Source organism: Amblyomma mixtum, chromosome 7, assembly GCF_055824585.1.
Source record: "Amblyomma mixtum isolate Tamu chromosome 7, ASM5582458v1, whole genome shotgun sequence".
NCBI classification, from domain to species: Eukaryota; Metazoa; Arthropoda; class Arachnida; order Ixodida; family Ixodidae; genus Amblyomma; species Amblyomma mixtum.
Window position 1 is genome coordinate 46953696 of NC_143018.1, and position 12222 is coordinate 46965917.

At 51.4% G+C, this 12222-nt stretch overlaps 1 protein-coding gene and 1 pseudogene across 1 annotated transcript; both read right to left on the bottom strand.

Annotated features, from left to right (window-relative positions):
* Window positions 1-2266: 2266 nt before the first annotated feature.
* LOC149335920 (solute carrier family 22 member 7-like) lies at window positions 2267-4821 on the bottom strand. The gene is made up of 2 exons (XM_089554589.1): window positions 3548-4821; window positions 2267-2910 (listed from the first exon to the last, which is right to left on the bottom strand). The coding sequence occupies exons 1-2, from the start codon at window positions 4819-4821 to the stop codon at window positions 2436-2438; spliced, it is 1749 nt and encodes a 582-aa protein (XP_089410715.1). The 3' UTR covers window positions 2267-2435.
* A 4017-nt stretch (window positions 4822-8838) lies between these two features.
* Window positions 8839-10662, bottom strand: LOC149335921 (uncharacterized; annotated as a pseudogene).
* Window positions 10663-12222: the final 1560 nt, after the last annotated feature.

Sequence of the window (12222 nt, forward strand, 5' to 3'; positions counted from 1 at the left end):
GCAAGCTGTTGGAAGCGCAGTTGGGGTTCACGCTAAGCTACATCAGCGGTGGTGTAAAGGACCGATGGATATTACCGGGCCTAGTCTTTGCCGATGATGTAGTATTAATGGCAGAGACCAATGCGGACCTCCAGGCTCTCATCAACATATGCGCTGAGACCATGGCGCCACTTGGCCTGAGCTTCAACTCAAAGAAGTCGGCGGTGCTGTGTTTTTCAGCGCCGCTGGACGCCGAGCAGCCGGTCCACCTACCAAACGGGGACGTCCTCGAGATGGCAACGGAATACCGATACCTAGGCATTAGGTTCAGCACGCAGCCAGAATATGCTGCAAAACATGAGGAACACTTGAAACAAGCTTCGCAGCGAGCGGGCAACATATTGAGAAGGCGGTGCCTATGGGGCTGCAATCGATTTGTTATGGTCCGCGAGCTGTGGAAGGCAGTTCATGTGCCCGCATTGTCATTTGCAAACTCAGTTATCTGCGTGACAGCGCCCACAAGGGAATGGCTCGAGCGTGGTCAGCGAGCGGTGGGACGTCTGGCGCCTGGGTGTCATGGGCGGGTGGCTAACGAGGCAGTGCAGGGAGACCTCGGTTGGTCTACCTTCGAGGCTCGCGAGGCAAGAAGCAAAATAGCCTACGACGGCCGGCTGCGCCTGATGCACAAAAATCGATGGGCGCGCAGAGTCTTTGACTATGTAAGTCAATACTGCCTGCGGACTACATGGGTGAAGCGGCTCCAACACCTTCGTCGCAAGTTCGGCTTCTTCAGAAATGAAGTACAAGCCGACAACGCGAGGAAATGGGCCAAGGCAGTGAATACCCAAGTGCATGCGCAAGAGCGAGAGGCGTGGAGGGCTGCCATGGAGGGGAAGTCGACACTGGAAGTGTACCGGGCTGCCAAGCAGGACATCTGCGTTGAGAGCTTCTACGACAACAGTGTAGGCAGCCGCCTGTTGTTTGAGGCACGCGCGGGTGCCATGCCAACGCTTGTGTACCGCAAGCGCTTCGGCACTACAGTCGAATGCACCCAGTGCAGAGCCTGCGGAGAGCACGACGAAACAACGGAGCACATCGTCCTACTCTGCGAGAAGCTGCCAACGCCACCGCACGAGGGCGCTACGTTTCCGCAGGCGCTGGGTTTCCGTTCTTCGAACGAGGGCTGCACAGCGGATGCGGCAAACCATGCGGCAGTTGCAGCGACGGAGCGCCGATTGACAGAGTGGTGGACGCTGGTGCGACATTAGACCAGTACTGTTTCGTCGGTATTCGCGTGTGTGTTTGCCGCTTCGCGTTTGATAGTGGTGTTTTTATGTGTGTATCTATCCAGCCAGGGCACCTTTGGTAGGCGCCCGCCCGTTACAAAGGGAAGGCTACATCATCATCATCATCATCACGCATTGTTCTTTTGGCGCAAAATTTCAAACGGAAGATCGAAACCGTACCCGTACGGCAAAGACCTTGCGGGACAGAAAACCGCCGCCGTACATATACGGCAAAAACCTCCAAAGGGTTAAGATCTATCTTGTAGGGTATGGTGGTGTCATCACGTTTACCAGGCATCCTGTGGGTGTATCCGCCGCGCGTGCACCTGATCGTCCTGTATTTAGAGGTGTCAACTTCTGAATAAACCAGTTTGCGCTCGTCCTGTCGTGTCTTCTCTCTTCGTGTCTTTTTTTTGCGCATAACCTTTCATGGCATTACAAGTGAATGGCTGTGTCTAGCGCTGCCAAGAACCTTACCCAGACACATTTGGTTCCCAAGTGCAGGACGTGTTTCGCGCTCGTCGGTGCACATTATTGGCATCTGAACAATTTGTGTACGCTCTTTCAATTGCTGACTGATGTAATAGCGGCCTTTGCGTGGCTTACGTTTAATCGGTAGGAAATTCAATTTTATTCCACAGCTGATGAGTATTTACAGACTGCTTTATTCCTCCTCACCCATGCTTCGGCTCAATAATACTGGGGCTCACATCAGCGAGAATCTGGGCCAAAACATGAGTGGAACTTCAAGACACCTCTCAGGTTTCCTCATCTTGTAACTATGCAGTTACGCAATGATTTCAGCCTTTACGGCAAAGGCCACATTTTGATGGATAGTTTCGGCCACTGCCTTTATCATTGGAGTAATGTAGCACAATGTATGAGACGCGACAATTGGTAGTTAAAACTGAGCAAATAACTCAAATTATAAGCGCAAAAATGTTCAGATCTGAAGGCGACGTTACCGATCGAAGGTGAAGGGGTTTTTTTTACATGCAGAGCTTGCAAGATTTCCTTGAGCGTTAAGGTCGAATTCATGTTCGTTGTTGCCTCATGGGTAACTGATCACGGGTCGCTGAAAAGACATTGACATATGTGTTAAATAATGAATTATTCCGGCTAATTTTTCCCTAATCCAGCACGCCGTTGACACTTGGAAGGTTTTTGGCACTACGGCTTCACTTTCGCCTTCTTCTTGCGCGGGGTCCTTGCTCTGGGAGACGCGTTCAGGGATTCCTGCATAATTTTAAGCACGTCCTTGTCCGTCTCTGCCGCGCGAGCCTCGACAAGGCCATAGCTCGTCTCAGGCAGCCCGAGCATCGAGGCGACAACTCCCAACAGCCCTGAGCCCACAATGGCGAGCTTCAGGTCCTCGCGGCCGAGATCTTCGAGCAGGGACAACGCAGAGGCGGCCACTGCGCCCAGGCGACCGCTCGCATAGGCGCCGCAGAGGACAGCGCTGCGTACGCCCGTGGGGAAGAGTTCGGCCATGTACAGATATGCGGATGGCACCACCACACGGGCGCAGCACTGGGCGATCACGAGCAGGATGTCGGCCACCAGGCGGGGCTTGGCGTAGATGGCTATGCTGCACAGGGAGCAGGTGCCGCCTAGCAGAGCCATGGCCAAGAGGAGGAACTGCAGCCTGCAAGGCAAAGCTTCGGGATAAATTTTGCGCACCTTGGGCTGAGCGTTTCAGGCAGCACTATTGGTGGGTGTAATATTAGCGACATTTACATGCAGTCAGCATTCAGTATGGCGGTGTTGAAATTGTTCCTAAGGTCTGTACCACAGCTAATTTCTGGCTGCTACTGATACCATGCTCAGAGTGAAAGATACTCTTCAACCGTCTACATATTTCATTGAAAACTGGTGCTCGAGCGCGCACCCTTGTTGTCTAAAAAATATATAAGCACTATATGAATATGCAACTGAAGTTGACGGGTTCTTGTAACTACCCCTACAGCTAATAAATCTAAGCTGGTGTCGCAACGTTCACAAAAACCACATCTCTGGATCACTCTGGTCTACGCGTTTATCACGCTTAACGTTCCAACATGTTACAATGAGTACACTTTTTGCGTGAAAGGTATCCCGCGCGCACTTCAGGTGCACGCATTCATTACTTAACCAGTGGGTCCCGGACAGGGACACAAATTAAACTAAGCGTCTTCCTCATTTAACATGTGTCCTCTACCGTTAAGCCAGAGCTTCCGCTATATGGTTTGGCCGCTAAATGCTACTGGGTTTTCCGATTTTAACAATCATCCTCGTTGGCTTACCTGCCGAAGGAGATGAGCGCCAGGTACATGACCACGTAAGACGGCGCGGACATCAAAACGGCCACAACAGAAATCGCGGTGTCCTTGCGCAATGTGCTGCTCCAGGACAGGCTGTAGAAGCCTAGCATCATCGCGAATGCCACAGCCAGCACGCGGATGACGTGAGGGCGCTTAAGTTGCCTGGCGGGCGGAGACATGCTCATGCCAGACGTGAAGGGGGTGTGGTCTGAGCGTGACAGCTCCCCTCTGACCTTCTGCATGGTTTGCTTGGCCACCATGCGGCTCATGTTGTTCATGGTCGCAGCCTTGAGCATGACTGCCTGGGCCTCCTCGAATCTAGACGCCGCCAAGAGCCACACGGGAGACTCGTGCACGGCGCAGGCGCTGAGAAGCAGCAGCACCGTTGGAGACAGGACGATCACCTGCAGCAGAGTCCACGAGAGCCGGAACGAAGCCAGTATGAAAAGCAGCACGTCCACGAGTAAGGAGCCCACGGCGCATGACACGCTGATGTAGAAGACGCGGTGTGTCAGGGGCGCCACTTCGTAGAGCAGGGTGAGGCTGACCACGAAGATGGAGCTGGCGCAGGCGGAGTTCACGAACTTCGTTACCAGGAAGAACGAATAGACACGCGCAATGCACGTCGCTGCAGTGCTTGTTAAGAGCGCCACAACGCCCGTGGTAATGATGATCTTGCGCCCGAAGATGTCCGCTAAGTACCCCGCGAGGGGCACGACCAGGAGGGCACCGCTCATGTAAACCGCGTTTCCCAGGGGCACCAGCCAGGACCTGCGGCAGACCAGATTCCAGAAGCTCCTCGCGGACTGGGCGGCCTGGATACGGTCGTAGTCCCAGGCGTTGCACTCGTAGGTCTCGGTGTCATTGGGCTGCAGGCCGGGCAGCGCGTAAGCGAGGCACTCGCTGGGGCGTCCGTCTTCGTCGAGTGGAATGCCGACGTTCTTCCACATGGACGCCGAGAGATGGCTAAATGTAGATGGCGGCCTGCACCAGTGGTCCACGGGGCGTGTTACGAACACTAAGGCGTGGCTGTGGCAATACAGGACGATCAAGGCGACGACCGTGAAACAGCATATGAGTCTCTGGAAGTCGCCGTGCCCGTAGATAGTTGTGCCCTGGTCCTGCTGGTCTACGTCTCGTTCTGGCTCACCGCTATGGAGCTGAGAGTCGCTCTGTGCTTGCTTCAGATCGGTCATCTTCGAGTCTCTCGATTTCTTCCGCTTGCTCGAGGTCTTCCTATGTGCCTTCGTAGTCATAGCTGGAGTACGTTATGCGACTGATGATGAATATTTCAATCCTTGATGGACGTTTTAGCATAAATCAAGCGAGGGGATGTCGCGATGCTTGCCGTGGTGATGCAGTCCGCGAGCTCACTAGCGCGAGACATGCTGATGTTGAAACACGAGCACGTTATGAAGAAGTTGAAATGGGCCAGAGACCAGAAAACTCGAGTGCCAGCAAGTTAGTGAACAAAGGCGAGGTAGTGATAGGGGCTGGAATTAAGAAGAGGAAATAGGCACGGTCATGGCTAGGTAATGCCCAAATCAGGCAACCAGTGTTTCTTTAAAGGCCAATTGCAACGCAATTTTCCGTCCTGGGAAAATAATTTTTTCTGGTGGTAAGTTGTTGCGGGTGCGAAGGCCCCGAGTGAGCAAAGACGAGAGAGAGAGAAAGGAATTTAATGAGGAAAAGGTGGAGAGGTCGGCCGGTGGTAACATAGCCCTGGCCTGCTACTCCACACAGGGGAAAGGGAAGAGGAGGAAAAGGAAAGTGCGAATGAAGGATTGATGATGGCATAATACAATGAGTTTCACGGGTGATGTCTACACACACACACACACAACACTGGCTGGCGCTCGCATCGCGGTTAGTAGACGCACATAAAACTCATAAAACTGGTGTCTGCAACACAAACACCGACACATGTCATTAACCATGTAGGTAGTGCACAGGCGGTCACAGACGAGTATCCAGGCCTGTTTCACACAAAAAGTTGAGCAAGGCCTTTATCACACGCCACCAATCAGAACGTCTCGTCCTGGCGCCCAGAAGAGTTTCCTCAGAGAGAGGGCGTGAGTCCAGTTGTTTCACGGTCGCCTCCAATGTTCTTCTTTCAGCAGTATAGTTCGGGCACTCGCAAAGAAGGTGTCCAATAGTCTCTGGAGTGTGGCACTGTGCGCAATTTGGGTTACTTTCGATGCCGATCTTCTGTAGATAGTGTTTGGTGTAGGCAACGCCAAGCCGTAACCGGTGGAGTAAAGTCCCATGACGTCGCACCACCATAGATGGCAAATGTAATCGTGAGCCAGCGTCAAGCTTACAGACGCGGTCCTGTTGATGACTCGAATCATGCCAGTGCGACTGCATTGCGGCTTGCATTAAATGCGCCAACAAGGCTCCAATTTCTGATCTAGAAAAGGATTGAAATTTTATGATATGACTGCGGTGGAAAGCATCGGCTAACAAAAGCACAATCTGTTGAACCAGTTGCTCGCATGCCCTTGGTTTTACATAAGTTTGTACGACCTGCAATGCCGATCTCGAGTCGCAGATATAGTCCATTGCTGCGCTGGCTGGTGACCAATATAAAGGACGGCTTCTCGTATGGCTGCCAATTCGGTTGCCGTAGAGGACGTTTTGTGCATGAGCCTGAAACGGTGACATGAGGCATTTCCTGGCACTTTCACCGCTGCAGCTGAAGAGGTGGTCGTCACGGATCCGTCCACGAAAACATGCTGGGTGTCAGTATACATAGATGTAATGTATGACAGCGCCAGCTGTTTCAGACCGACTGTTGGAATGTGCGTCTTATTTGTTATCCCTGGGATTGTTGTACGTATAGACGGTTTTGGTACTGCCCAAAGTGGCACCTCCGCAATCTGGTGTGGCGCGTAGTTCGAAGGAACCGCATTGCGCTGCATCCAGAGGGCACTGGAAAAGGCTGCATCTGGACGCACCGCACTAATGTTGGTCAGGGGGTGATGACGATGCCTGGTCAGATGCCGCAAATGCACACGAAGTGGCTCCTGTTGAAAATAAATTCGTGGTGGGCAGGCGCGGGCCTCATAAAATGTGCCCCATGTAGAAGTTTTACATGGCAAACCCAAGCATACTCTTAAAGCCCGAGCCTGCGCGCTTTCAAGCACACGCAGGCCTGATAGTCTGACCCCGGATAGAACGGGTGCACTGTATCTGAGAAGACCGACTACCAGCGCCTGGTACACGTGAAGTAAAGATCTCTCAGAGGGACCCCAACATTTTCCTGCCATACACCGCAAAATGCTTGAAAAGCTGCCGAGCTTTTTCTTGAGCACAGAAATGTGCTTCGTCCAGGACAGGTCACGGTCTATCGTAATACCTAAGAATTTGTGATGTGTTACGTATGGAACAATTTTCCCGTCAGTTGTGACCGGATACCACGCCATTAACTTGCGTGTGAAAGCCAATGTTACGCTTTTAGTTGGCGAAAGTTCAAGCCCCTGACGGCCCAAGTACGCACACGTAATGGAAACTGAACGCTGCAATCTTGCTTGCACTTGGGGACGCGTGACACTTGATGTCCATATGCAAATATCGTCTGCGTAGGCGGATATCGAAACAGTCTTCGGTAGTTGTTTGAAAAGGCCAATGAGCACGAGATTGAACAACGTTGGACTGAGCGCTCCTCCCTGAGGAACACCACAAGCAACATGATGATCTGCTGTGTCTCCTTCAAGAGTCTCCATGTAGACTGTCCGGTTTGTCAGATAGCTTGCAATCCAATTGTGTAAACGTCCGCCTAAACCACATTCATCGAGTGCATTTAGTACTGCATCATGCTGAACATTATCGAATGCGCCCTTGATGTCGAGGAAAAGAGCAGCAGTCAACCTGTGACGGCGTTTTTCATGTTCTACCGTTGACACGAGATCAATTACACTGTCGATGGCAGACCGGCCTTTGCGGAAACCCGTCATTGTGGAAGGGTATAGTCCATGTTTTTCAAGGAACCATTCTAGACGGGTTAGCACCATACGCTCCATCGCCTTGCCAATACAACTTGCCAGAGCTACTGGTCTGTAGGATGTTAAGTCGAGTGGCGAATTCCCTGGCTTGAGCAAGGCCACAATGCGGCTTCTCTACTGCTGTGGAACAGCGGCAGAGGCCCAAGTGTGGTTGAACAATGTTAAGAGGGCTTCCATTACCTGTGGGCCTAGATGACGAAGCGCATTGTATGTTATTCCATCAGGCCCTGGGGACGAAGGATGCGTACAAGCAGAAAGAGCTGCTTTCAGTTCTTGAATTGTGAAGGTGATGTCCGGTCGATCGTCCATCGTGGGGGGAGCACATCGATGCTGCCGAGGTGAAGAAGCGCTTTCGGCAATTCTCGAACAGAAATCCTCCGCCACCTCTAGTTCTTGCCGTCTTTCATAAAGTGCCAATGCACGGAAAGGGTGTTTCTGCTGGGGAAATGTCGGCAGTGCTCGAACGACGTGCCAGATTTTGGAGAGTGGTTTGCGGGGATCCAATCTTCTGCAAAATGACCGCCACCGTTGTTTCGGAAGAGTAAGTTGCTGGGCTAGTTGGTGCTGTTGCATCGTGGTGGAGCAGCGCAAAGGACGGGACACAAGAACAAGGAAGGACGTACACAGCGCCTGTGTACGTCCTTCCTTGTTCTTGTGTCCCGTCCTTTGCGCTGCTCCATCACGATACACCGTTGTTTGCCTAGGTTCTCCAAATAGCGCTGTATTTGCTTCTGCGCACGTCGAGAGGCCCGGAGATCCGAGCATCCTTTGTCCTCCGGTATTTTCTTTCTGCGCGCCGACGAATCGCCCGAAGCTGCGCGTAGATCACATCCACTGGAGCTGTGGAATTGGGCGCTGAGTTGTTGCGCGTTGTATCTTGCATGGCCGAAATAATACGCTGTTCCACATCTGTTGGATCAGCGAGGTTCACACAGGTTTTTTCTAGAACAATGCGGAAAGCACTCCAGTCGGTGCAGCGTATTTTGGCATTTGGAAGACGGTGAAACCACCGTAGCTGCACATACGTTGGTATGTGGTCACTTCCATAAGTTTCAATATCAGCACACCACGTTGCGAACGATGAGAGGCGCCTGGATACAAATGCCAGGTCCAGGCAGCTGCTGTAGGTAGTCCCGCGTAGAAATGTCGGCGTGCCATCATTGAGCAAAACAAGACCTGCATTGTCCATAAACGTGGCGATATCCCGTCCTCGAACGTTCGTAACGGCGCTTCCCCAGCCGTGGTGATGCGCATTGAAATCTCCTACTATTACATCGGGCTCCGAAACGCTGTCGAGTAGCGATTGTAGTCGTAGGGCATCAAATCGACCCCTTGGTGGTATGTAGCCACCTATAATAGAGATTTTGCGCCCATTCAAAGTCACAGTGATTGCTACATACTCGTTGCTACTGCCCCCAGGAATTTGATGCCGAACGTAAGTGAGGTCACGATGGACGCATAGTAGTACCTTCCTCAAATGCCCAGCCGCTTTAGAGAGGAAACTCTCATAACCGGACAGTCGAAAAGGAGATGTGATATTAGGCTCACATATTACAAGCACTGGAAATCGGTACTTGAAAATCCTCTGCCTGAAATCCGCTAGGCGGCCTCGCAGACCTCGAGCATTCTATTGTAATACTGCCGATCGAGAGATTCTCTCCTGTAGTGAGGGTGCTGACGACGGTATGCCATAATTTTTTACTGCTATTAAAGGGTGGCAAGCACCGGTTCAATAGCATCTAAAATTTGGACAGCAGCCTTAGCAATTGGCGTGTCCACTCCAGCAATTATCAGCCGTAAGGTGCCTATCAGCTGTTTCAGCATCGCCCTGATTTGATCATCTGTTGTAGACACACCGGGTGGACGCACAGGCGGACGTGTCACAGAGCTTACAGTACGCGATGGTAGAGGTGGCCACTCTGCGAAGTCCTCCTGGGTGGTTGACAGTCTTGGCTCTTGCGGAGCTGGAGGCGGTGGCTTCTGCGCGGCAGAGCGGTCTCGGTCCTCCTGATGTATTGACACTTCATTTACTGAGCTCAATTTCTTCTGCCGGTTTCGTGTCCTCCTCCTGGAGCGACGTACCGCGATTTCTGCTTCTCGGTGAGTAGAATGGTCTCTCACCATTTTCTTCAAGATCGTCATCTCTGTTTTTACCTTCGGACATTCCCTAGATGTTGCCTCATGAGGACCTTTGCAGTTGGCACAAACTGGAGGCTCAATCGTACATGTAGGTCCCTCGTGCACGCCACCACAACGTGGACATGCTTTCGTGCTAGTACACGCAGCACTTACATGTCCAATCTTCTGGCATTTTCGGCACTGCACCGGTCGGGGCACATAAGGACGCGCTGGGTGCCTCACAAAACCCACTTTCACATGAGATGGTAAAGTAGTTCCCTCAAACACTAGTTTGACACACCGTGATTGGCCGAAACGATGGATGTCAGTTATGCGAACAGAACGTGATAGCAGTTGCACCAAGTACATATCATTGATCTCTATGTCCACGTCAGAAATCACACCAGCAGTAGTGTTAAGTCCATGAACGAAGAACGAGCGGACTCGTATGTTGCCAAGGACAGACACGGTCTTCAACTTCTCCAGGGTGGACCGGCTGGAGACATCAACAGAGAGGATATTCCTTCTTGCATTAATACGCACTTCTCTGACTTGGCCCGGAACCAGTCGTTCAAGAAGAAGAGTCAAAGTCTGCCTGTTGATGGAGTTGAGATTCTCTAAATCCTCAACAGGCATGTATGAAATTGTGTGAGAGATTGCTTACTTACATTGGCCTCGTTTGCTGTTTTCTTGCTCACACTGGGTTGGTTAGGCATCTTCGTGGTCACAATGGACTTGTTAGCCCGCTTCGTACGCACACTGGGCCCACACTCAATCGGGGTTTTTGCAAAGCTTCCTCTTCAGGCGCCGACTCACAATCTCGGTGTAGCCACCGTCGAACTCCATGTCATCCGAGTCTGAGAAACTAGATGACCCCGGGAGCTCTGAGGGGAGATCCATACTGCATCCAGGTTGATCGGTGCGGTTCACACTGCTAACCACAGAAGGCAGCAGAGGCGGCGGGTCATCTGCCATCGCCTAGGACGGCGAGGTTGCCTTGAAGGCCACAGAAGCACAAAATATTTCGAAAAAGCAGGAGCTCGATCAAGAGAAGCTGTCGTTCGCAGCGCTCTTCTTCTCGCTCGCTGATCGAGTGGGAGGTGAGACAACCTTTATTTGACACTTATATCATAGTCAACTACAACATTACATCTGCAAAGACAAGTCACATGACAATCTACTAAACTGAAACCCGCACCAAAACCACATACACAGCATATGTCAAGAGAAAGTCCCAAAAACAAGAGACGGCTATAGTGATAGGAGTGAATGCGTCGTTTTCGTCGTTTCGTCGTTTTCCATACCGAAACTCGCCTCGTAGCGTGGCCTTTCGGCGGCTTACTGCTGCCAGCAGAACCCGCAGGAAGTGAGCATGCATTAGACGCGTTTACTGTGAGCGACGCGTACACCCATCGCACAAGTTTACTACATTGTAAATATACTCAGACGAACCACGACTTGGTTGAGCAGCGGTTGCTTTTGCCCTCCTGACAGCGATGAGAGACGAAGCTTCTATTACAAGTGTGGTATCAGCCGGGCCAGTCGTATGAACAAAATGAGTGACGTGAGGAATGAAGTTTTATTTTCATAACACAGCACTTCCAAAACCACTATCCAAAATCTGCTCGGGCAGAAAGGCCTAAGCGAAGCGAAGAGGCCCGCATTGGCGCCATGGTTTTACAATTACAATCAACAGGGAAACTTTATTCATAGCATATGCGTTATGAAATACCCTCTGTTCAGGGTGTTTGGCCTATGCTTATTGTTTTTTTTTTCGCACATTTGCCATAAAGCCATAATTTGGGTTCGCTGTATACCACTGGGAATCGTGTAAGGTATTTTCAAACAACTTTATTCGCTCTCGTGTAAGAACCGGGAAAGGTTCTTGCTCTGATTGTTGTCGGACAGCTACTTGGAGAAATTCTCGTCCCTTGTCGCCGCCAGTCCTACTTCCTGTCAAATACGTGTCCTTGAAGCCGCTGTCCCTGCACAAGTCTACAAGTGGCCAACATCCACCTCTGCAGCCGCTGCGGACGCGTAGTGGGTCCTGCGTCTCTTTAAGAGCCCCATCGGCACGTGACCGACGGGCCGTCCCAGCCCTTACCTTTCTAAGGTACTTCCTCCAATCACGTTAAGTTATGAGGGAGGGTAAAAGTGCATGTAGTCACTATGTTTCTTACATATGACTAAGATTACCTGGTCTTCCAAACTCTAACCCTGCAGCAATGCGGCTTGGTCTGAGCGGGGACAAAAGCATTATTAGTTTTTCTTAGGGACACCGGTTTGGTGGACACCCGTTGATAATAATCTGTGTTTGTGAGCGCGTGAGTGTTTAGTATGCTTGGTTTCACCTTTCACCTTTCTTTTTTTTTCATTTTCTTCTCCTTTTCACCGTCTTCTTCTTCTCTTATCTTCTCTTCTTTCAACCTCACCTGGAGTAGCATGCTAGGCTAACAACCAGGCAGACCTCTCCTGTATTCATAAAGTCTCTCTCTCTATGGTCTGCCAAAGCTGCAGATGATGTCAGCCACACAG

What these genes read in the sequence shown, in the direction of transcription:
- LOC149335920 (XM_089554589.1), bottom strand. Translation starts at nt 4,821, where the DNA reads ATGACTACGAAGGCACATAGGAAGACCTCGAGCAAGCGGAAGAAATCG. An exon ending in GCGCTCATCTCCTTCGGCAG is followed by an intron (nt 2,911 to 3,547) that starts GTAAGCCAACGA and finishes TTTGCCTTGCAG; the next exon opens with GCTGCAGTTCCTCCTCTTGG.